Source organism: Lipotes vexillifer, unplaced genomic scaffold (genome assembly GCF_000442215.2).
Source record: "Lipotes vexillifer unplaced genomic scaffold, Lipotes_vexillifer_v1.1 scaffold64, whole genome shotgun sequence".
Taxonomy (NCBI): Eukaryota; Metazoa; Chordata; class Mammalia; order Artiodactyla; family Lipotidae; genus Lipotes; species Lipotes vexillifer.
Genome location: NW_006791024.1, coordinates 727,644 through 754,185, shown reverse-complemented (window position 1 = coordinate 754,185; position 26,542 = coordinate 727,644). Strand labels below are relative to the sequence as shown.

At 35.8% G+C, this 26,542-nt stretch overlaps 1 protein-coding gene across 3 annotated transcripts in view; it reads left to right on the top strand.

Moving 5' to 3' along the window:
- The window catches only part of CDC42BPA (CDC42 binding protein kinase alpha), a 270,792-nt gene that overhangs the window by 237,354 nt on the left and 6,896 nt on the right, over positions 1 to 26,542 (top strand). For all 3 annotated transcript variants that reach the window (XM_007464175.1, XM_007464176.1, XM_007464177.1), the window contains 12 exons: positions 266 to 371; positions 2,827 to 2,963; positions 3,659 to 3,798; positions 5,053 to 5,134; positions 7,296 to 7,512; positions 8,396 to 8,458; positions 9,369 to 9,962; positions 11,683 to 11,780; positions 14,231 to 14,315; positions 16,847 to 16,970; positions 17,875 to 17,992; positions 26,029 to 26,146. In XM_007464175.1, the coding sequence (XP_007464237.1) occupies positions 266 to 371; positions 2,827 to 2,963; positions 3,659 to 3,798; positions 5,053 to 5,134; positions 7,296 to 7,512; positions 8,396 to 8,458; positions 9,369 to 9,962; positions 11,683 to 11,780; positions 14,231 to 14,315; positions 16,847 to 16,970; positions 17,875 to 17,992; positions 26,029 to 26,146 (1,882 nt within the window). The remainder of the gene's footprint in view (positions 1 to 265; positions 372 to 2,826; positions 2,964 to 3,658; positions 3,799 to 5,052; positions 5,135 to 7,295; positions 7,513 to 8,395; positions 8,459 to 9,368; positions 9,963 to 11,682; positions 11,781 to 14,230; positions 14,316 to 16,846; positions 16,971 to 17,874; positions 17,993 to 26,028; positions 26,147 to 26,542) is intronic.

The following is a 26,542-nucleotide window of genomic DNA, read 5'->3' as shown; positions in this document are numbered from 1 at the left end:
AGTTTATTTTATAACTTTTCAAATGGCATTCAGGAGCAATTGATTATCATTTAACTTATATTATTTTTAGCATAATCCAGCTCAATATTGCCTAATAAAAATATTTAAAGAGCATTAATTATAGAAAGATGTGGTGAGAAGTGAAAAGAATTCATTCTACACCTAATTAGAAAACATTCTAGCAGCTGGTGTGGTTCACAGAGATTCATATTATGGAAATCCTTTAAATGAACAATGTGTATGTTTTTATCAATTTGTTTTGCAGCGCAAGACTCATCAGTTTTTTGTCAAATCTTTTACTACTCCTACCAAATGTCATCAGTGTACCTCCTTGATGGTGGGCTTGATAAGACAAGGCTGTTCCTGTGAAGGTAAGAATTAAATGGTAAGAAAATGTGACTAATTTAGTGTCCTGACATTTACTCCCTAAATTGTAATCAAATAGCTTTATTCTGTTTAAAAAGCATATAAATGTTTATTTGACTTAATCATTTGCTTTTCTTTGGATAATAAACTGAACACCTTGCTAAAGTCTGTTGAATATTGGAAACTAGACAGATGGTCCCTAGAAACATTTTCTAGGGGAGCTATATTTAAATATGTTTCATTCATCTTTGTTTCATCATTCAGGAGAATTTGTGGTCCCCAAAACCGATTAACCTGTATGACAAAATATGTGAAAGTTATTCTTGAATCTATTCATTTAATTTTACTCTTGTTTAATTTATTAGAGAAATTATTATTAATAAGTAGACAATGAAGTATCTTTTCACAAATATTAAATGTCGGCTACTATGCCTCAAAAGATATTTTATTCCTAGCGTTAGTAGCAGAGGTTTTTCCCTACCATTCATCGATCGATCCATCCATCACGTGCTCGCAGAATGCCTGCTCTGTGCTTCTAGGCACTGGGGATCAGGATTCTATGTTTGGCTAGTTCTCACAACCCAAGTGGAAGATCCTGATTGCATTATCTTCAGTGGTCTCTTAGACGCATGGGTTTAGAGCAAAAGGAAATGGGCAGGCTTTAAAAGTAGAGATTTGAGAGTTACGAATGTGTGAAGTGATGAATATGAATGATGTTTTCCAGGAAACACATGTAGAGTAAAAAGAGAACAAGTATGAGGACAGAGCCTTGGGAAACATAGTTAAGGGGAGGTAAAAGCTAAATAACAAAGTAATCTGAGAAGGAATAGCCTCTATCATTGACTAGGGAGGTGTGTCTGAGCCCAACGGAGAGAATTTGCTTTGTCTCATTGTGAAACTTAGCCAGTACTTATAAATGTGATTTTTTTAATCTGTTTATCAGAAAGAATCCTGGCAGCTACTTGGCTTTAGGTCCCTTGTCATATTTTATGAATCAGAATCATTTGCGGTTCCATAGTAGGAATGTTTGAGATCTTCCCAATTCTCTTCCCTTCTGAGGGTCTCCTGCCATGAAATTGGGCCTGTCTTTTCTTCAGACTGACTCTTTGCAGCCTACCAGCCTACCCTATAAAGCTGTGGGGACACATTGGACTATACTCAGGCTTTCATGAATGTTGTATAATGTGGTTGTAACCTCTAAAGATTCCTGTCATTTTAATTCTTCTTGGTTGAAATTAGATCCAGTATTGGACAATTATCTTATTGTTTCCATTGCCCCTTGGAAGAGAGATTTTTACTTATTAAAGCAAATTGTAACTTGTTAGACACTCTACTTAGAAGTGAATGAGTTGTCTTACAGAAGATGAATCGTTTTTGACAGTACTAGTCCCTCTTGCCTCTCTGCTGGTTTTATATCCATTTGTGATATACAATCCATTTTCCCATGTGTATGTTCCCATGATGGTATCCCTTCAGTTCCTCTTTTATTCCTTCCCAGATATTCTCCAGGATCCCCCTGAGAGTAGGAATTGTCTAAATAGACATTCTTAGTCTGTAACCTCTCCCAACAAGCTTGTTTGTTTTAAATATTTTAACCTTTAATTCTCAACCAACCAAGTCTCAGTGGAAGAGAGTTTATTTTTATTTATCATTTTGTCTTAGAATCTCAAGTTCATCATTTAAGTATCAAGAGATATCATGGCAATACTGTTGGTAGTTACGTATGCAGGCTCCGAGCAAGATTGCCTGGGTTTGAATTCCAGCAATGCCACTTAACAAGTTCTGTGACCCAGGGCCAGTCATACGTAAATGGAGATTATCTTACCTCTCTTAGATTATTACAGAAAAAATTAAAAACACTCAATAAAATTAACTACTCTTATTATCTTAGTAGTAATTTAACTATATACAATAATATTAGTAACTCCTAAAATTTAAATTATACCTTCTTAATCATTGAACAATTTAAATTTAAAAGAGGGATTGGTAAAATTTGCCAGATATTGAAAAGATGTCAGGTAATTTAACATCCATCAGTGACTCTTGCAAGAGAGATTTCAGGTCAGATACCAAATTACAGTGAGATGAAGAGTTAAAGAAAACTCCAGAAGCTACTCTTTTAAGAATTCAGTTTAAAACAGTTGTTTTATTTGCAAGGTTAGATTTTTTTTCCATCTGTTTGCTTCTCATTTTGATCACTAGTGCTAACACAGAACAGTAATATTACATATTACATATTACAGTAATAAAAAAGTATTTACTATTTCACACTGAAATTCTTACTGGTGAGCAAATGAATCAGCTCCCCAAATGACAAAAATATTATCAAGTTGTTTAAAATAAAATCAGAGGTGAGCATTCATTTAACATGGCACTTTGCATGTAATGAGTGCTCAGTGAATTTTCTCTTTGTAAGAAGGAATTTTTATTGAACACTGTTTCTTTTTTCCTCTCCAAAAGTGTGTGGATTTTCATGTCACATAACTTGTGTAAACAAAGCTCCAACTGCTTGTCCAGTTCCTCCTGAACAGACAAAAGGTCCCCTGGGTATAGATCCACAGAAAGGAATAGGAACAGCATATGAAGGGCATGTCAGGGTAAGTATGATTAGGTTGGGTTTAGATTAATCTTTTAAGGCTTATTAATGAATTAAAGAAAATCACCTTACAAACACAGTCCTTGACAGAAAATTAGGTGAATAAAATTCATCTAACACTTTTACTTCATTCAGAGTAATGATCTGAAAACAAAAACCTAGCTTTTGCTCAGAATAAATTCCAAAATGTCTCAAAATTTTCTGTACTGTCCCTGTATTGTAATGAACAGATATTGAAATCTCCATAAAGGAGTCTTTGGCTCTTCCTCTTGCTGGAGAGGTGGCATATGCTTATGAAGTATGAGATACTGTCAAGACATAATCTTACTTGTAATCTTGAATAATATTTAAAGTGTAAGCTGCTTTTCATCCTACTACCAAATTTGGCTTTTATGCTACTTAGAAATCCATGAATGTTATTTTAATGAATCACTAGAGAAAATTAAAATGGTACCATTAAAGTTTTTTTCAGAATATAATGTCAATCGGTGTTTGAAGAATGTAGTTATCACACTTTCTCATGTTATTAATGATATATGTGTACCATCTGCTACTTTACCAAACACAGTGGCAGACTTACAACACGTGTACTCTGTCTTTAGGTTTTCATCATGCAGTTACATATGTAATTAAAGGGGCTCTGACTGACATTTCAGTTTAGGTTGTTTTGTTTGTTTGTTTGTTTGCCTGTCTAAGATCCCTAAGCCAGCTGGAGTGAAGAAAGGATGGCAGAGAGCACTGGCTGTAGTTTGTGATTTCAAACTCTTTCTGTATGATATTGCTGAAGGAAAAGCTTCTCAGCCCAGTGTCGTAGTCAGTCAGGTGATTGACATGAGGTAAGTTTGCGAAGGTGAAAATACTTGTACCTTTGCAACATGGGGATGAAAAGTGTGTGATTTTTCTTCTAATTGCATTGCCATGTTTTTATTTAAATCTAATTTCATGTTAGTTTTCTCATTTACTAATATTGCAATCATAACATCGTTAAAAATATGAAATAAGGTGTAGTTATAGAACAGGTTGGTGTGTGTTGGGTCAGGGAGAAGAGGCTAATGTTTGAAAGCAAACGACCAGTTTAAAGGTTGCGGGGGGAACTGGAGTCTAATGTAATGTTCATATCATCACCTAAAGTAAAGGCTTAGGTATAATTCCAATGTGAGGAAAGGAAATAAAAATCTCAAAATCGGACAGGCTCTTGGAATATAAAATGAATCAGTGAACGTTTAAGTAAGTATATCTCTTGAACGTTTCTAGTTTCATTTTTCAGACTCTTCCCCTGCCCCTTGGGGTGCTCTGCTTACCCTCTTCTCGTGACTCCCTTAACGCTCTCCCTCACTGATCTTATTGACTGCCATAGCTTCAGCCATCACCTCTGTGTTGACGACTCCCGGACATATGTCTCCAGTCCAGGTCTTTCTCCAGTGCTCAAAACTAGAATTTCTAGCTCTGGCTCACATTGGCATTTCATACCAGCATTTCAAACACGTTATCTTCCCCACAAATACGGAATATAAAGGAACAGATGCAAGAAATACTAGAATATCAGCAAGGAAGATTTGACAGAACCTCCTAAGGGAGAAGAGTCAAAGACAGGACTAAGATGTCAAGTCTTCAAGACCAAGAGAATGATGGTACCAATGACCAAATCAAGGAAGTCACAAGGAATAAATTATTGTGGAGGAAATCTGTCTGAGGTGTTGAAGGAACAGTAAAATGTCAGATGAGCTGTGTTGAAGGCACTTGAGATGTACTGTGAGAGGAAAGAGGGTGCAGTCTACTGGAGACCTACCAGGGTTCGAATCCATGTGTACTTACTGGCCTTTTGACTCCGAGTAATCCAGAAATGATTTCTAACTCTTGTATAATGTGGCACTGTTAAGTTACACTTGATAAATTACTTTGGGCACTATCAATTACAAAGGGAGAAAATTTAAAACTTTTAAAGATTTAATTTGGATGTTTTGTGCAATTAAATTTTAAGGATTGCTTCATATTCACATGTGTTATTTGGATACACGCCTAAAACCACACACACATACCCACATACACTGACTTTTACTGTTTCCGTTGACTTTTAACTTTTCCTTCAGGGATGAAGAATTTTCTGTGAGTTCAGTCTTGGCTTCTGATGTTATTCATGCGAGTCGAAAAGACATACCCTGTATATTTAGAGTAAGTATGTGTGCTGTAATTTGATCACTGAATTATTCGCTTTTTATGAGTAAACGTTTTGCCTTTCTATATAGATCACAAACTTATTTGGAATAGAACCAAATCTTATAGACAATTTGTGCTAAGTAAATATTTAATTAGTGAAAGACCAATAGAGAGTATGAATAGGGCTTCCCTGGTGGCGCAGCAGTTAAGGATCCTCCTGCCAATGCAGGGGACACGGGTTCGAGCCCTGGTCCGGGAAGATCCTACATGCCACCTAGCAACAAAGCCTGTGCACCACAACTCCTGAGCCTGCGTTCTAGAGCCCGTGAGCCACAACTGCTGAGCCCGCGTGCCACAACTACTGAAGTCCGTGCGCCTAGAGCCTGTGCTCCACAACAAGAGAAGCCACCGCAGTGAGAAGCCCGCGCACCACAATGAAGAGTGACCCCAGCTCGCTGCAACTAGAGAAAGCCTGAGCGCAGCAACGAAGACCCAACGCAGCCAAAAATAAAATAAATTAAAAAAAAAAGAAAGAAAGCATGAATATGTGGCTTCTAAAATAGATTTCGTCTTGGATAATGTTTTTGAGTCACAATTCAATTTTCAGATAAGCACTACAATATGAAAAAATGAATAAGCATGAGATTTCTCAATTTTTTAAAAAACAGAAGTTTCTTTAAGATCTCATTTAAAAAGTTAGTATGTTTCAGTTCTATTGCTTTGTAATAACCACTCCAAAACTTAGTGGCTTAAGCCAACAGTGATTTATTTTGCACCGTTCTGTGGGTCAGTCCTTCAGGTGTACCGTTCTGGTGTCAACTGGGGTCACTCCTGTGACTGCATTCAGCTCATTTGGAGCAGGAATATATACCAAAATGACCTTACTCTCACATCTGGGGCCTTGGTGCTGGCTGTTCGCCTTGGTACCTGGCTGTTCACTGGGCCACCTCAGTTCTCTGTATGAACTCTCTCCACGTGGTCTCTGATCATCCACTAGTGTGGCTGAGCTCTCCATGACCGACTTCCAGGAGAGCAGAGGAAGCTGCCAGCCCTTTTAAGGACTAGGCTCAAAACAGGCATAATAACCCTTCTCCATTCTGTTGGCCAAAGCAAGTCATGAGGTCAGCCCGGATTAAAGAGAAGGGGAAACAGACTGCATTTGTTGATAAGAAGAGTGGGATTCCATAGAAGAATTGTTGGTAGCCATCTTTGGAGGCTGTCTAATACAGGGCCATCTCGAATTGGTGAATTAAGGTAATAGAGGTTAATAAAAAGGGCTGTTGCCTTAATGGTATGCCTATATGCTTTGTATTTTTCTATGAATCTTGTATATGAGGAAGGTCAGACAAAGACCATACTTAGTCTTTCAGTTCCTAGACCAACAGCTATTCTCTTACCAGTACCAAGGGATCCTACAGAGGCCCACTTATCTTAACTGATTCTAATTGTGGGATTTTATTGTCACTGCTGCTTAAATTACTTTTAATAAAGGATCCATATATACATAATTCAATTCTGTTCTGATTATAGTGTCATTGTATAATTATAAACCTTCATTTAAATACTAGCTCAAGTGATCTGGTCTTTCCCTGAGATGAGTTATTGTTATGAAGTAATAGAGAATCTTAAGTACTTCCGATATTTTTGACTTTCTTAAAACAAGTTGAAAATCAGTACAGTGCAGTGCTTACAAGCGTGGACACAGGATTCCAGTCTAGTTGTGTGTCCTTGGAGAAATTAATTTATCTGCATCACAGTTTTTTTCATATATAAAATCAGAATATAATAACAATACCTACCTTATAAAGATTGTTGATAGAGTTAAATGAGTTAATACTTACGAAGTGCTTTGATCAGTGCCCAGTAATTACTCAATAAATGTCAGTTGCTGTTGTTATATGACTGTGTGTAATGGATTTTTTAGTGATAGTATTCTGGCACTTTGCAGCAAAGAAAATACAAATGACACTAACATTTAGAACGGTATCTACTACCTTTGTCATGAATTCTAATGCTAAAACTATTCTTCTGGTTATGAATAGCTAAACTCTGTTAAAGGTATCACTTAATGAATGCTCATTTTGTTGGCTAGTGCTAAGCGAACTAGCATCAGTATAAAACTGGCTTAAAAGGTATCTGTTTGCTGATGTCATGAATTTTGATTAAATTGTTCTAGGTCACAGCTTCCCAGCTCTCAGCGTCTAATAACAAATGTTCAATCCTGATGCTAGCAGATAGTGAGAATGAGAAGAGTAAATGGGTGGGAGTGCTGAGTGAATTGTACAAGATTTTGAAGAAAAACAAATTCAGAGACCGCTCAGTGTATGTTCCGAAAGAGGCTTATGACAGCACTCTTCCCCTCATTAAAACGACCCAGGCAGCTGCAATCATAGGTATGAATTCGTAACATTCATCTTGTTATAATTGTTTACTAATATACCAGTCAGCAGGGACTGGTTTTCATCTAGGAATTCCGGTGTCTAACATGGCATGTGTTATATCACAGATGCTCAGTAAATGTTTATTGAATGAATGAGACCGTATTAGAACTTTATTTTTCAGTAAACAAGAATAAATATACTTTTCAAATGTGTTTTCTTCTGAAGAAGCAACAATGCTGAAGATTAACCTATTAGCGAATCGATTTTCCGCTTGTGTGACTTAGAAAAAGTTGTTTAAAGCATAAGCCGTTTCATAAAGCATAAGTTTCCTATGTAAAATATAGGTACTACTTACCTTGCAAAGGTTACTGTGAAGTTTAAATAATACGGAATGTGTAACACAGAGTGCTCCGTATATAATATGCCCTCAAAAATGGCAGCTTTTCGGTCTGGAGGGTTAAATTTTCACTATATTCTTACGTACACTGCCCACCCTTTTGTTAACTTTCTAGTAAATAATGAAAAGTTTGATGAGTAGGGTTCAAATGCCTTTCACAATTTTTCCCTCCCCAAACAAGAAATGGAACTGGACACAGGGTGCTAACAAACTAGGGGTTTTTTCTTTCACCTTTTATTGAATAAACATTTATATCTTTTTATAAGCATTGATATAAGTTATTTTCTGGTGATTGTTCTATTAAAGAAATACATGAGAGAATATTTACCACAGTAATCTGAAAGGAAATTTAATAGTGCAAATTGTTACTGCTATTTTTTAATTGTTTATTTTATTTATTTGGTTTTTTGTACCAAATTTCTTTTGTTATCTGTTTTATTCTATGAATTTACATAGTTTCTACCTAATAAAAATACTTCACATTTATGTCTTATATAGATCATGAAAGAATAGCTTTGGGGAATGAAGAAGGGTTATTTGTTGTGCATGTCACCAAAGATGGTAAGAGAAAATTATTTTGGAGAAAATATTATTGATAGAGTATTCTAACCTACAGATTCTGAATTCTAAAAAGAGCAGGATTTGCTCTTATTTATTCTATAATTGAAATGTTCCAGGCCTAATTGGATACGTCTATAAGTCAAAAGATAATTTTTTAATTTTTGTAATCCATCTGAGTTCTAAAACTTCCATGTGTATTGTCTTTCTTCTGTCATTTTATTTACAGTTCTGCTGTATGAACTCAGATTGCATTTCTAAAGATGGTACATGAAAGAAAAATGCAACTTGATTTTTTTTCACAGTTCTCACAGTACTAGAAGCGGTAACAGTCATTAAAATGTGTTTGTTGTTGGGGTCTTTGATCCCACAGTTTAACACAACAGATTTCTTTTTAGGGAGAAATGAAATACTGGGTGAAATAAAAAGGAACCCATTTAACTTAGCCTTCTTGAATACAGCATTCTAAGTTCTGTCTTTATAGCAAGTTAGATCATGGGAAAACAATGCATTTAAACTTCATTAATTTGTTACCCAAAGAAATACCTTTAGTGAAACATGAGTTACTCAGTTTTTAAAAATAGTAACCCCATGGTAAACTTCCCTAGGATTTGGTGAGAGTAAAGAGGTTTTTCTTAAAGATCTGGCATGCTTTATCACATAGGAACTCTTTGCCATGGCTGCCAGAAATCTCAGTGCTAAATTTAATACCTTACTATAGATAGGTTAAATTATCTTATAATGGGTGTAATTATCTTCATCTTTCTCCATATGATTTCTGATCTCTCATTTTTTCTGTGTGTGTATCTCTGTCTTTATTACAAGTTGACATATTCTTTTGAGTATAATTGGGATATAATTAATAGGTAAACAAAACATTTTGCAGTTGATTTATTACTGTTTCTTTGCATAGAAATTATTAGAGTTGGTGACAATAAGAAGATTCATCAGATTGAACTCATTCCAAATGATCAGCTTGTTGCTGTGATCTCAGGACGAAATCGTCATGTACGACTTTTTCCTATGTCAGCTTTGGATGGGCGAGAGACTGATTTTTATAAATTGGCAGAAACTAAAGGGTGTCAAACCATAACTTCTGGAAAAGTACGTCATGGAGCTCTTACATGCCTGTGTGTGGCTATGAAAAGGCAGGTCCTCTGTTATGAACTATTTCAGAGCAAGACCCGTCACAGAAAATTTAAGGAAATTCAAGTCCCGTATAATGTCCAGTGGATGGCAATCTTCAGTGAACAACTCTGTGTGGGATTCCAGTCTGGATTTCTAAGATACCCCCTGAATGGAGAAGGAAGTCCATACAGTATGCTTCATTCAAATGACCATACACTCTCATTTATTGCACATCAACCAATGGATGCCATCTGTGCAGTTGAAATCTCCAGTAAAGAATATCTGCTGTGTTTTAACAGCATTGGGATATATACTGACTGTCAGGGCCGAAGATCTAGGCAACAGGAATTGATGTGGCCAGCAAATCCTTCCTCTTGTTGTAAGATTCTCTTACTTTTCGCTGTCTTATCTTGCCGTTTCTTTCTTTTTCCTTCTCCTTCATCTCCTTTGTGTATTCATTGTTAATAACAGGTTGTTTTTTAAGTCACCTTTGAGGTTTTTCCTAAGCATCAAGTATGTTTTATGTAAAGTAACTAACCATATGTAGTTAAGACCTAGGCCAACAGGGTCAACATTAACAGGAACATAATTAAAGCTAATCTTCCTCTGCAATATTTTACTTAGATAGATGTTCAACACATATTATTGTATTTTGAAATAACCCTAAGGAGTTATCTTCATGGTCCCCCCAAATATAGTGCTTGTGAGCACTAATAGCTCATAGGACTTATTCTAGAGAAGTGGTTACCTAGTGAATTATTTAATCAGTTATGTGAAGGTATGATGTAGCATTTGAAAAGTTATTCACTTTTACATTTTTTTTTTACATTTTTTACATTTTACATAGGTAGGTAGATACTTTTAAGAAACATTAAGATATTAATAAATTATTGAATACCTATTATGTGTCATTTTACTGTAAAGAGATATAACATTGAGCAAAATAGACAGTCCTACCCTCACAGAGCATGAATGCGGTAGAATGGATTCCTGACAAAACAAGTTGCAGTAGAATATAAGTGCTCTGATAGCAGAAGTACAGAGTTCCGTAGAGGCATGTAGGAGGAATATGTAATCCAACACATTTTGTTTTTAGTGGAAGATACTTTGAGCATGTTTAAATGCCGAAGGGAGATAGCCACTAGGGAGCCGGGGAAAGGTTGATGACTATATGGTAAATATAGGAAATAGAGTAAGATCCCCAAGAGGCCAAAAAGGATGGAAGTCAGAATATAGGGGAAAGGATTTGGAACAGGAGGAGTAAAACCTCTTCCACTGCAACAAGATAGGAGGAATGGTGGGGATGAGTATAGTCAAGTTTAAAAGTTCAGTATCAGAAAGTTTAGGAGAGCCATATATACCTATTACAGAAGAATTAGAAAATCTAGATCAAAAGAAAAATACTTCTGCCTACCCAGACTTAACTATTCTTGATGTTTTGTTTCTTCTGAAATTTATACTCTTATCTATGGCATCATATTTTGAATGAATCCTAGTCAGAAAATAATTCAAAGTATTATGTGAATTGTACAGTGTTAATTGGAATTAGAATAAGAATTAGAATATCTGGCTTTTATGAATAGCTCTGCCAAAAATTTAATTCATGACCTTAGCTTAGGTAAATCATTTAATCTTTCTTTGCTTGTGTCACCATTTATTGATGTTCATTCTCTCAGTAAGTATATATTGAGCATCTCGCGTGCCAGATGCTTTATCATACTTTGATAAATGTGACCATAACTCTTACCTGAAGATTTCTCTACTTCGTAAGTTGTTTCACTGTCAAGAGCTTAACTACTTTAGGAATCAGTTATTTAAAATGTAATGAAATTCCTTTATAGAACTAGTATGGGGCAAGGGAATAATATACTCTTGGTGTTAACAGACTCCTGTATTATAATGGCCTTAAAACCTCTTCATTTATGATTTACGGGTTTTTTTTTTTAACTTCAAAAATGTATTGATGTGGCTACCATATGTTAACAATAGGATTTTGGTGGGATTCCACTCTACACTTCATTAGCATAGATCTTTCAAAATGTTTGCGGTTTAGCAGTTAAAAGTAACCAGCCAGCTGTTCTCTCCTTCCCATCTCCCAGGTTACAATGCACCATATCTCTCAGTGTATAGTGAAAATGCAGTTGATATCTTTGATGTGAACTCCATGGAATGGATTCAGACTCTCCCACTCAAAAAGGTAATTTAATATTAAAAAATGGGCTAAGTGAACAAATGACTGTTAAGTGAAACACTAATGTGACTATTTAGCTATTTTTCACTAGTTTAGCATTTTCTGTCACATGTAATAACATAATTGGTAATCTGGGACTTAGCTAAGAGTAGAGAAAAAAAGAAAAATCAAGCTGGTTAATTGTACAGGTAGCTCAACACCATATTATTTTCATTACATTTTGTTTCACTGTGTAACGTGTGATTATTATAATAATGAACGACTAGAATATATTCGACAAGTTAAAATGTCAGTGTTATCCTCCACTTTAGTTTAAGGAGCTCTGAAGGAGTATTTTATTTGTAATTTTACTGTTTTTCACATAATGGTATGCAATTTTAATCCTGTGAGGGCAAATTTCATGGGCTAGAAAAGTGATTAAGATTAGAACCAATGCTCTGTATAAGCATCTCATGATTAAAAAATAAGGGTTTCACACATTCCTAATAAAATATAATATTTTCCTTTAACATTTCCCTATGATAACATAAAGAGAATTTTTACCAGTGTAGAATGGCTGTTTTGCAACAATGAAGAATAATAGTTTCATGTAAGTATATGCAGCGTGTGTCATTAGCTGCAGGGCAGGGTTTAGAGGAATGGGTAAAAGACAGTAACCAAGATCTTATTTCAAAATCTGCCCCAATTTTAAACCATAACAGCAGTGAGAAAAGCTCTTGTAAGTGCTGCCACATTTTATAAAACAACTAAATATGGTCCTCGCGTTTATAAATTCGGGCTGGTTACAATTAGTTTTCCCTTTTATGTTTATCATGTGAATTTTGAAGTATATATAAAAGAATATATGATCTTTATGAAGTATAATAAAAAACTGATCACTTATGAACTCACCTCCTAACTTAAGAGCCAGAACATTACCAATTTCACTGAATCTGCTTGTGTATTTTTCCCTTACCCTGATTATTGTGTTTATCATTCCCTTGCTTTTCTTAAAATACAGAATTTTTTGTATATTTAAATATTTCTAAACAGTATATTGTTCAGTTTTGCTTGTGTTTGAGATAATAAAATGTTATGTTGTATATCATCTTCTGCCTTGCTATCTTAATGTATTTACTGTTTCTAAGATTCATCCATGTTACATGTACTATATATATGTGTACACACACATATATATATTTCATTGCTTTTCACTACTGTAAAATATTCTGTTGGGTGAATAGATCACAATTTATTTGTCTGATTAGCAGACACGTGAATTATTTCCCAGCTTTCTGCTATTATGAACGTTGCTGTAGAAGTCATATATGTCTTCAGGTGCGTATGTGCAGTAGTTTCTTTTACGTCATATGCCTAGGAACGAAACTGATGGGACATGGAGAATGCACGTGTTCAACTTTACAAGATAGTGTCAAATTATTTTCCAAAGTAATTGTACCAGCTGACACTCCCATCATCAGTATACAAGAGTTCTTAATGACCCATACCGTTGTCAGAATTCATAGTCTTATAACCATTTATTTATGGTTATAAAGTGATATCTCATTGACGTGTTCATTTGCATGTCCCCAATTAACAGTGTTGCTGATAATCTTTCGTATGTTTATTCATCGTTCATATTTCCTCTTCTGTAAAATACCTGGTCATGGTTTTTGCTCATTTTCTTGTTTGGTCATCTTTTGATTTATTGAAATTATTCATATATGGTAGATACTGGTTTAGTGATGGGTGTGGTGAATCTTTTCCCTGTTTGTGACCTATCTGTTAATCCTTACATAGTGCATTTTGTGAACATTTGTTGTTATTGCTTGAAAATTCATTGTTATAAATTTTAATGTAATATCATTCTTATCCTTTTTACATTTATCTTTTTTTTCTTAAGAAGCTCTTTCCTACCTCAAGGTCATAAACATAGGATCTTTATTTTCTTTCAAAAGTTTGAAAGTTTTGCCTACTGTGTTTATGTCTCTGTTCCATTTAGAATTGACTTTTTGTGTATGGTGTGAAGTAGGAATTCAGTTTCATTTGTTCCATATAGATACCCAGTTGCTCCATCACCATTTATTGACAGTCCCTCCTTTCCCCGGTGTTGTACAATTTCATCTCTGTCATGTGTGTACATTTAGTTCAAATAAGATTCATAAAGTAGCTGTATGGATATCTTAGTATCATCGTCTGGTACTAATGGCTTTAAAAAGTCAAATTTAAGGTTTAAATGTATTTCTGCTTTTCTTTTTTTGCCCAGAATATTCTTCCTTTAACATGTTATCATTATAACTGTGTTAGTTCAAGTCAGATAATTTTATACCTTTCTAGTCAGAATTGTTGATTTCCTTCCTAAAGAGGAAGGATAAATTAAAAGTCTTAATAGTGTGTGCCTTATAAATATCTCAAAAGTTTTATGATTTAATTTTTGAATTTTGTTGAAATGCTAATTTTATTTTTTATTATTTTAGGTTCGACCATTAAACAGTGAAGGATCATTAAATCTTTTAGGGTTGGAGACGATTAGATTAATATATTTCAAAAATAAGATGGCAGGTAAGAAAATACACATTAGTGGGAGAGCTTCATAGAAGTATTCTCGCTAAGCTGACCGCTGAAGATAATAAGTGGCAGAGCCACTTAAACTCAGGTGTGTCTTACTCCAAAGTCTGTGAAGTTGACCACTATCAACTTCAATACATACTATCAATATATTGAGATAAACTACTAGACAAAAAGTCGTTCTGTTCAGGCTCACATAGCTGTATAGGCAAAATATTTGATTCTGACCTACCTTGTTATTTTTCTGTGGAGTACTGAGGTAAATAGAGAAAGTATAACTGAATATATCTTCTGTACTTTTAATACTGTAGAACCTAGCCAAAATTTGTAGCACTAAAATTACGAAAACTCATCCAGAGTTCCGTTTTGGGACTGTTGGAATCCATCTTCGGCCAATGCATAGGGCTTAGAACTTTTGAAGTTTGCTAATGACCACACGGGCAACAGAAGCAGGGACAGGAGGAAAGTCACCAGAGGCCCAGAGTCAGGAGAGGGGATGGGAACCTGGGTGCTACGGACAGGACAAGGGCAGCATACAGAGCAGGGAAGTGAGTCCCAGCCAGGGAGGCTGCACACATCTAATTAGGTTGATTGCCAGGGAGTGCCTGTGAACAGTTAAAATCTCACTTGTAACAGATATTATTAGAATGCTATAAGTTATTCTCACATCTTGGCAACAAATTTCTCCGTAACAGAGGTATTCATAAATTTATGATCTTTTCTGGTGGATCTAGTTAATGAAGATGTAATTATGGTACGTTATGTATTTAGAATAATAATTTGACTTAAATGTAAGTAAAAACATTGGCATTCAGAAAACACATTAAAATGTTTATATCAGTTATCTCTGGGTAGTGGGATTATTGTATTCCTTATGCTTTTCTTTTTTCCCCCATATTCTTCCAATAAATTTGTATAGTCTATCAAAAAGAAAATACCATCAAAAGTTTGTCATTTTTGTTTTGTTTGTTTTTAAGTACTAAGATAGATACAAATTGCTTGGCTTCAGATTTGATGCTCTGGTATATCCTCTTGGCACTGGAGGCTTCTTGGTATACAGACTGGTGACTGTAGGAAAAATCCTATGCTAAGAGGATATTGCAGTATGACTTGAGAAGGGATATTCAGGTATTAGACAAGATTAAATCCACCCTCTTCTCGCTGTATGTAATGATTGTAGAATGTGTCCATAACCCAATTCGTCTCTATAGGATAAAACCTATTCCAACTCGTCTTTTTTTATGCTCTCATCTTTCTACTCTAGGCTAGGAGTAAAGGTGGAGCTAGGAGGAGGAAGACCTGACAAAATTTCAACATAGTTGTCTTATCCTTTGAAAAGGAAAGGAAATCCTATTTCCTGGAGATTCTATTTCTCTGTCTTGTCTGTTTCTCTTTCGTCTCTCAGGAGCCCAAAGTGCTCTTGCAGTCCTCTGGCTGTCCACAATCTCCCGTTGCCACTGCAGCTCTCCAAGATCTGCTTCACCCTCATAATTCTCAAATTCCAACTCTCAAATTCTCATCTACTTTTAAAATTTTATCCTTTTAACATTTGCTGTTAGGAAAGCAATCTGATAAAGCTATTATTATGATAAAAGGAGAATGTTGCTTTTTTTTTTACTAATCATCTTGCTTTGGCTTGCCTTACAGGCTCCTTTGGCTTCTTCCTACTACATTTTTCTCATTTTAGCTTTTTGGGTGTTATAAACTTCTAAAGATTGGCTTTTCTCTTTTTCCTTACCTTATTTAGAGAATGGAATTCATCATGTTGTATGGACACAGTTTTCTGTTTTAGAGGATGTTCACCATATCCCAGCATGTTTTGGGAGCCCATGGCTAAGAGTTTTGTTTACTTCTAGGTATTAAAATTGAGATAGATGGGCATTAGGTGACTAGGTGTACATAAGTAAGTATCCCCTGAAGATCAGGAGAGTAGAAATAGCAGTAAGATTCTTACTTTTAGTAAAGGAAGCTGGAAGAAACACAATTCCTTTCCTTTACTCCACATCTTGCAAATTGGATCTGCAAAGGACATGTTTTAATATATCAAAAAAATTTTAACTGTTATCATTTTCATGGATAATTTACCAGTTATGCCTGATTACTGTGCAGGTCAACAATAAGAGCTTTTAAACACCCTAAGCCATTGAAACCAATACTGGGAAGGTGGGAGAAGATGGTGTAGAGATATTGGGGGTGGGGTGGCCAAAGTGATAGGACACCAAGGCAACTACATTTTCCTTTTTTTCTTCTAGTAAAATTGTACCATTTTATGTTTATAATCAAATGAAGGTGAAAATATACTCTGTAAGCTATATTTAATTTCAGCATATATTTGTTTACGTATATTTCATTTAAAATTATTACTTATTTACTATGATTTATCAACACAACTTTAAAACATCAGAATTGCATATACTTGTATGATTGATCGATGTTTGTACCGTCTTGGAGATTAATGGATGAAAAGCATTTTAGCGCTTTAAAGAATATCATTGTTCTTTGTATTTTTTTTTTTTTTTTAACAGAAGGGGATGAACTGGTAGTTCCTGAAACATCAGATAATAGTCGGAAACAAATGGTTAGAAATATTAACAATAAGAGGCGTTATTCCTTCAGAGTTCCAGAAGAGGAAAGGATGCAACAAAGGAGGTAGATATTTAATTCATACTCATCTAAAGATGCTTATAGCATCAGAAGGACTATTTGGTAATAATACTGTATTTGATTTGGAAGGAAAATTTGATCTCTGAAAGTCTGTCATCATCATCTATGCTGTTAAAAACTGCAATAATGAATGTATTTCTCAGTGTAATTTTAATTAATAGTTCCCAAGTTGTGAGTATGTACTAAAGTACCATATTTTGATTCATTTCTCTTTGTATATGGATTAGTTACAGTTTTTAGAATGTGGGCTTTTTTTTTTTTTTTTTGCGGTACACGGGCCTCTCACTGTTGTGGCCACTCCCGCTGCGGAGCACAGGCTCCGGACGCGCAGGCCCAGCGGCCATGGCTCACGGGCCCAGCCGCTCCGCGGCATGTGGGATCTTCCCAGACCGGGGCACGAACCCGCGTCCCCTGCATCGGCAGGCGGACTCCCAACCACTGCGCCACCAGGGAAGCCCAGAATGTGGGCTTTTGTAAACATAGAACATACCGGTGCAGATTAACTATTCTCATGACCAAACAGAAATACGCTTGTAGTATTTCCAGTTACATATAAAAACATTTCTAATATATTTGCAATTACTTTAAAAGATGTACATAAAATGTTCAGAATTATCTGTAAAATAGAGTAGAGCTTCTTTGATATTTAAACACTAAAATAACCCTCTCTGTTTTCCCACCAAAAATCATAAGGTCTTTTCTAAAATTTAAAACAAAATCTTCTAAGTAAATGTTTAACTTAGTATATCCTATTATTTTAATTCTATCATCATTAACATGATTTCACAGTTTATTTTTATGAAAAAATTTAAGTATACTTAATTTTTCTCTAAAACTGTCTAGATTGGTCATGGAATAAAAGTGTTTAAACAGGTGTTTTCTCTTACAGGGAGATGCTGCGAGATCCAGAAATGAGAAATAAATTAATTTCCAACCCAACTAATTTTAACCACATAGCACACATGGGTCCAGGAGATGGAATACAGATTCTAAAAGACCTGCCCATGGTAAGAGAAATGAAGAGTGAATGTGAATATAAATGGGGTTAAGACTAAGTTGGAGGGGGGAGGGGTGGATACATATGAGTGTGTGTGTGTGTGTGTGTGTGTGTGCACTTAAATACATATAAGACTTACAAAGCCATATTAGTATAATGAGGAAATGTTTGTCTCAACATATCACAATATATGTAAGATGCATAATGACATAGCTGATGAGAAAAACATAAAATATAGATGTGTATCAAAAACCAAACATATCAAGTGCTTATTTAGTTGAATACCCTATATACTTCTCCCATACCTAGATTTACTATTGTTGGAGAAATAAACCAGCAGATTTGGAGACATTCTATACCAAGATTCAGAACTTTGTTACCAAATTACTAAAATTTCACTAAGTTTTAGCAAATTCAACACAGATATTTGCCCCCCAAAGAACCACATTAGCTTGATCATTAATGGTCACACCTCTCATCTGATTATGAAATTAAATCTTTTTCCTCTGCCCATTACAGATGTGTTGCCTAGTCAGTCTTATATTTTAAAAAAAAGTACAAAAAAAGGAAAACTGTTGTGGTTTTTTTTTTTTTTTTAACAACATGAAGATTGGATTCTTGGACCTAAAATACTGAGATTAAGAACATTAGTGGAATTAGCTAATTATCCAAGCTATGTAACATTTCAGTATCATGGTACTCTCAACAAACTATTGAAACTTTAACATGACTCTTTTGATAGGTGGTGATAGCATCTAGATTTTGCACAGAATTTTAGGCAAAATTTAAATGCTATGACAGTTTGGGAGGTGATGTGTAAATCTCGACCCAAAGCTCTTTCTAAGGAAGTCTGTGTTAATTACCCACATTACTTAACTCTACTGTGATAGGAGATATAGACATGTATCACTGACAGAAAAAATAATAGGTAATACAGTTTGTACAGTCAAGTTTTTTTAGTAAAAAAGTTAAGCTCTTAAAGGTAGTTTTTGCATTTCTTTCATAGGAGGAACAAAAAAATCTGCACTAATTTGAGCCTGAGTTCCACATTATAAATATCTCAGTTAACCAGTTGCCCTGTTTATGAATGGATGTGATGTTCTTACTGTCATTGTTTTTTCATCATCATCAAGACATTATTATACGATTACAGTACCATTACTTCCTTTCAAATCATTCACAATAGTCAGTTAACCTTCTGAAATGGGGATTTTTATTAGCCGTGCTAGGTAGATATAAATAAAGTATGCAAAAAGATTACAGCCAATCTTGATATAGTAATTAAAATGAAGTAAGAAATTTAAGGCTGAACATAAATATTAAGCTGAAAATATTGAGAATAAATAAAGGCTGAGTTTACATAGTTAACTATTATACTTATCTATCATATCTAAAAGCTATACTACTTTTACAGTTTTTGCCTGGGAATGAGAGTTCAGATTTTTCTCCATTCTTTCCCCGTTCTGAACATTTACTTAAGTCCTCAGACTGGTTTTCCTTTATTCTCAGGAGTAAATGGAGCAGAACCACGCGGTCCAAAAGCTTCTGTCATTTTTCCTTTACAGAAGCTACAAGGTCAGGTACAAAGTACCTTAGGAGAGAGAATTTTTTAATTGTGATAAACAGTTGAAATGTGAATATATGTATAGCTTATATTTGATAGATCAATGTGAAATTTTTTGAAATTTAGTTGGTAAATAGTTTTTCAACATCTGCTATGTAGGTAGCATTATGGAGGGATAGAGGCATACAAATTTCAAACACATCCATATGCTGCAAAGCAACATATCAGCAAACACAAAATTATTTCAGTAGTGAACAAGGTTTTAATGTGTGTTATCCTTTTAAAATTAAACTTTCTTTCACACTCGCTTCATTCTGGTGTACAAAAAAAGAATAGTACGGTTTTCCTCTCATGTATTCCAATAACATAGCAAGAAGAATTATGGAAAATTTTTCTATAAATTCTGTTATATCCCACAGTATGTTCCTTAAGGAGAAATAGTTTCAGGATTTAATAAAATGTTCCTCTGCTTGACCAGGTGAAAAATCAGTTTGCTAATGTTCCAGAATTTTTTTCAGACCTTCATTCACAGTAAGGCTTGGTCTTTCTACACCCTGAATAAGCACACTGAAGCAAAATGTGAAATTTCAAGCATTGTTAAGAACTTTCATATCCCAGCATCCCTCCTTTTTCTCCCTTCACCCTCCCACCACTTAAAGTAAACGAAATCTCTATTTTGTCATTGTTGTTGTTCAGAATAAGGTCCATTCTTTTTTTTTTTTTTTTTTTTTTTTTTTTGCGGTACGCGGGCCTCACTGTTGTGGCCTCTCCCATTGCGGAGCACAGGCTCTGGACGCTCAGGCTCAGCGGCCATGGCTCACGGGCGCAGCCACTCCGCGGCATGTGGGATCTTCCCGGACGGGGACACGAACCCATGTCCCCTGCATCGGCAGGCGGACTCTCAACCACTGCACCACCAGGGAAGCCCAAGGTCCATTCTTAATTACTGGGCAAAACAAGTTCAGATAGCATTTCCCAAAGATTCAACATCAATCTGACCCCATGACGCAGGGCCTCCTGTGCTGGCTACTTATTCCCATTAGACCTCTTGATTTTCAGTATTAGTGTCACTGATTCTGTTAACCCATGACTGCCTTGCTGGTTCTCTTTGTAATTAACACAAGTGACTTTTTACCCTAGAGCTGCAATCCAGTTTTTAATGTTCCTTTCATTCCTTTCATGTTTTCTTATCACATAAGAACTTTTGAATGTCCAGGAAAGAAGTTGGTGTAAATTTTTGAAACCTGTTCACCTGTACATGTAGTATTGTAACAAAGATGTTATGTGTCTGAACTCCTGTTCTTTATTTTCACCTGACTTTCTTCCTTTCACTAGCAAAGAACATAAAAGCTGGGGGCTTTCATAGGCATCCATTTAATCACTTAACAAATATTTTTTGATATACTGTCATGCCAGAACTGTACCTACCTTGGAGTAGACAGTGGTAAACAACACAATAATATGCATGTCTGAAAAGCAAATAATATACATGTCTGTACCTCTGTGTGTGTGTGTGTGTATATGTGTGTGTGTATACGTGTATTAAAAAGCTTGTGATATTTTAATATAGTCTCAGATTTTAGTATGTTCTTTCCACTGTAATTTTCTATATTTAATGAACTGTTTTCAAAAATGAAGGTGAACTTAATTCATCTAACATTAACATGTATAAGAAGCACTTTCAAATACCAAAGCTATGATGTTGTCATTCGTGCAAAGAGCATGTACCCCAGAAAATTTTATGTTTAACTTATTCAAATCAGTATTGCCTTTCTCTGAAATACTTAAAAGCTTAGAGAGTTTATTGAATGTCTTTGGAAGCTTATTCTGTTTCCTTTGTACCAAAATGATGCTGAAAAGGGTTGTTTGCCTCATGAATGTGGAAAAGATAGTAAGGGTAAGGAGCCATTTTTTTCTTTTATCTCCTATATCAGATGTGTCTTAGTGAGCCAAGAGAATATAAGCAATTAATATAAAACAGCATATATGTCTTACAAGTGCATATATGTCTTACAAGTACATACTGTAGTAGTTTCCTTGAATCCTATTTGTCATTTACCTTTTTTCATAAGTGGGTACTTGTAATAAAGAATAGATTTGTCTCTAGTTGAATGCAAGAGTAATATTTTATCTTTAAAAGATTTATTTTTTAGCACATAAAATTTCTCCTAACCTTTTACCCATTCCTAAAATTGTTAACAAATAAAATTTCAAGCTTGGTGACCTTTTAGACCTTTATGAAGTAATTTTACTTTTTAAAGTTACATTTATATCAATAGTTTTATCTTTTTGAAAAGAACCTTAGAAAGTACTGGTTTCACTCACATCTCTAAATTTAAAACACCTTATATAGAAGCCTTTCTTTTAAGCTTCCCTAATTAACCAGATTTTTTTTTTTTTTTTTTGCGGTTCGCGGGCCTTTCACTGTTGTGGCCTCTCCCGTTGGCGGAGCACAGGCTCCGGACGCGCAGGCCCAGGGGCCGTGGCTCACAGGCCCAGCCACTCCACGGTATGTGGGATCTTCCCGGACCGGGGCACGAACCCGTGTCCCCTGCATCGGCAGGCGGACTCTCAACCACTGCGCCACCAGGGAAGCCCCCCAGATTTTTTTTTTAACAAAGAAAGCTTATCTGAACTCATGAGAATATCAGTCAGCCTGTCTCGGGGAAGTCATTCAGCCTGTCTCTAATGAAGAGATGGTAGGATGTTTTCCTGAAACACAGTTGGTTCTCAAGAACTGAACTTTGAAAGTTCCCATTAGAGAAGGTGACTGGGTGCTGAGTGACAGTTCCCAAATGTTCCCAAGTTATTTTAACATGAAAAACTAGAGCCTTTGTTTTCAAAAACTTCTATGTCTTTAGTATTACATTATTTCATTTTTTAAGAATACACCTGAACATTGAAGAGAAGGTTGTTCTCTTGTTAAAAACAAACATGTTCTTTGGGTGTCTAAGTGGAGATAAGCTTGGGCTACTTAAAGGTAAACCAATAATTGGTATATTCCACAGTTACTATTTCTGTTACGGGAAGATAAGATCAATAAAAGCAAACACATGTCAAGTCTATAAATACCAGGAAATGGCTTTAGTTTCTAAAGGAACAGTTTCATAACGCCTTTGGTGAGAGGCTGGTTGTAGGTTCACTTGTTCTTTTCTTTAATTATTTCTTGCTTTTTCTATCCCTAATGTTTTTGGTAGATTTTTGCCATGTTTTGATTCTATCACATAGGAGAATACTGAACTAAAGTTTGAAAATCTACTTGTATCTCTGAAAGTCCAGTTTCTACTCAGGTTGATAGTAATAAGAGATAATACGTTTATGAGGCGAATGATTTTTTGCAAATCAGCTCTTTAGGTAACTGGCAAGAGGGTTACAAAATTTAACTTTCTAAGGCCTAAAAGTATTTCATTATGGATTCAATTCTTGATGTGAGATACTTACTTCATTTTTTCTACATGCATGTTGTCTGAAATGTCACATATATCCAGTGAATCCATTTTCATTACCTCATTACCTTTTTCTTCTTTCTGTTGTTTTTGATAGCCGGGTTTCCCTTATCCATCCCCTCATCATCACTCCGGTCTGATCTCCTCTCCGATCAACTTTGAGCACATCTATCACATGACTGTTAATTCTGCTGAAAAATTTCTCTCTCCTGAGTCCATAAACCCTGAATATTCCCCGTCTCTACGCTCTGTCCCCGGTACACCAAGCTTTATGACTCCGAGGGTATGAACAGCTGAGTTAGGTGTTAACTTGTACTAACCATGTGCGGATCTCTGCCTGGCTTCATAAGTAACACCGCCAACGGGGTACATTTTGTGAACGTTTCCCTTTGGCCTGTTTCTCTGTTGCCAAACTTCTATTCTTCCTCTTCCTCCTCTTCTGTCTTGGAGTTCTACTTTTTTATTCTTTTGAGGAAAAAGATGAGGATTTGGGAAGATTTCAGTTTTATTTCTAAAACAGTATTGGAGGTTTTTCTATTTTTTAATAAAACATCATCCCATCATGATATTTTTCATTACAGATACCATAAGAAATAGCCCCTGAGTAAGTCTATTCTATTAAAAAGAAACAAAAAAGGGATGTAGAATTTCTGAATTCTGTATTGCTCGTTACCCTAAAACCAGTTCAGTTCAGAGAAATGTTTTATGTTTAGTGAAGTTAAAGTCTATAGAAGGGCCTGTCCAAAGGCCTTTTATCTGCAATAAACCCCTTCTTGAAAAGCTCACAATTCTCAAAATTATAAAGTATAATAGTACCAGTGAATAACAGGAAAAATTACCAAAAGAAGGTAGTCTTACTAATCTTTGAGTTTCTGATGCACCTTTAATTCCAGCCAGGATCCAAGATAAGAGAAGTAAATCAACAAGAGAATAAAACACAGAGTGTGCTGCATTCTGAAGGACCATGGTACCTGCCACTGGGTCCTTCCACGGAGCCTTGCATCTTTGTAACTAGTGTCTCTGCAGTGGGCTGGAGAGCAAGTGGCCATTCAAGCTGAATATCCACACATCTGTCAAGAAATATGTACTGACTTTAAGGGAGCATTTTCTCAAGTTTGTTTTGCAGATAATAAAATATTTAGATTGTATCATGCAAACGCATTTCCTCTGGCTTAGGAAAAAAAAATAGCATCCATTTTTTATTTGTGTATTTAGTAAAGTAATTTTCCAATAAGAAAACTACCTGTAGGGTGAGAAGTTTATTTTTGTATTTTTGTTTGCATTCTAAATTGTGATGTTTTAAATGTCATTGTTATTGACATTAAACTATAATGTCATTTAAGTGTCTTATTTCACAAGGTAAGATTACTTATGATAAACTAAGCTTCAATTTGCTTGGTAACAGATTTCAGGGAGTGGATTCTAGGGGAAGTTGTGTAAACTAATCAGTCAAGAATTTTTGATATAAAAGATGGTGGAAATGTTGCTTAAGTTAGTCTTCTATAAATAGAAACACTACGGATTGGTGGAAGTTTTACCCTAATCTTAAGCACACCTAAGCATCAGCTTAGCTTTCACATTACTTCATAATGAAGTTGAACTTCAGCTGAATGAATGATAAAGTGTTGGGTTTGGGTTTTGTGTGGGTTTTTTTTTCCCCAGAACATATCTTCTGTGTATCATTCTTTTATTACCTCAACATTCAGTGTTACTAAACCACTGGTATTTTTACAGGCTTAATTTTTGCCATTTTTTCTAGGGTAGGTTTGTTTTATAGAAAAGGACGACACAAAGGTACCTTAAGGTTAATAACAAAAACAATAAAAATTTAAAGGTTTAAACTGATATCCCCATCTCTCTTGAACTTGACTCTGCTGCATTGTATGCATGTCATCGGCATCTCTCAGGGTTGCTCCTGTGAGTGGCTGTTGAAATGCTAGCACTGTTTTCTGTTTTAAATTTTTTTATTTTCTTAGAGAAAAAAAGGTAAAATGTTTGCTTTAAACAAATAACACAGTAAGAATTACATGGACTTTGCAAATTTGATATATGAACCAAAATGGCAATAGTTGAATTTAGAGCCACCCAGCCAGTCAAATCTCAATATGTGTGATTCTTTAAAATGTATGATTTGGAGTTTTTCAAGATATATTAGTGCATGTTTTCCAAGAGATGTTAGTGGATGTTTCCAAGAGATGTTAGTGGATGTTTGCTAGCTTTGGCCCTGCATTAGTTGTGTTGCCATAACCTTCTCTCAGCCCTGACACCCCTTCTGGTCTGAAAAGGTTAGGGCCATCAAGGAGACCGTGTTCAGACAGCTGGTCCTACGCACCACCTCTCTAGGTGTGTGTGACTTTCAAAGCACTCTGTGGCTCATTTTCCTCCCTTGGACACAAAATTATTCAATATTAGATGGGAAACTTCTCACACCAACATTCCCAAGTTAAATGACTACACCCAGGCTGTGATTGTTAACAAGCATCATAGTTATGACTCGTGGTGCTACTCTCTGTCTGTGAGGCAGGAAGGCTGCCTGGTGACTGGGATGGTAACATGCCTGGTACACTTTCAGTATCAGGACAATAGAAGGTGTACTTGAGAAGAATGTACTTTTAAGTGACTTTCTTCTAAATGGGCTTATTCAGCTTTTGAATTATCCTAAGAAAATAAAAATCTCATACGTGTTAAAAGCTTTGTTTCAGTTAGCTGCAGAGGTCCATGTAATTCTACATTTCACTGTCACTTCTAACCATGTAACTTTCACTTACTGCACTCACAACAACAAGAAAAAAATTGTTACCTGTTGGTAAGTATTTCAGTAAGTATAAAGATAAGCACTTATCTTTGGGGTGAGGGTTACTAACCTCTGTTAGGGCTTTAGTACTTTTGTGGGCGGGAGGGATTATTCTGTTTCTTGTCCTGTATCACTCTGGTCAAGACAACTTTATTTCTTGAAATTAGGGTGAAAAATAGACATCTCTGTAGAAAATCAGTTTTACTCTGGATGAAGAATTTTTCTTTCTCTTTTGATTTTAGAACCCTCGGCCTCAGGAAAGTCGGACAGCATTCAGTGGCTCGGTCAGTATTCCATCTATCACCAAATCCCGCCCTGAACCTGGTCGCTCCATGAGTGCCAGCAGTGGCCTGTCAGCAAGTAAGTAGCCCCAGCTGCAGGAAGCATTTCCATAGCAAGGTAGCAGCCGTGCATTATCGGTGGCCAGTATCTCAGACCTGGCTGGGTAATGCCTGCCTAGTAGGCACAAGTGCAGCTGTTACGAAAATAGTCATAGAATCCTTTTAGAAGTTACAGTTCATGTGGGAGACAGACAAACAGTACTACAAATTGTGATGATAAATGCTCCGAAGGAGGGCTTCCCTGGTGGTGCAGCGGTTGAGAGTCCGCCTGCCAATGTAGAGGACATGGGTTTGTTTCCCGGTCCGGGAAGCCCCCACATGCCGCGGAGCGGCTGGGCCCGTGAGCCATGGCCGCTGAGCCTGCGCGTCCGGAGCCTGTGTTCCGCAATGGGAGAGGCCACAACAGTGAGAGGCC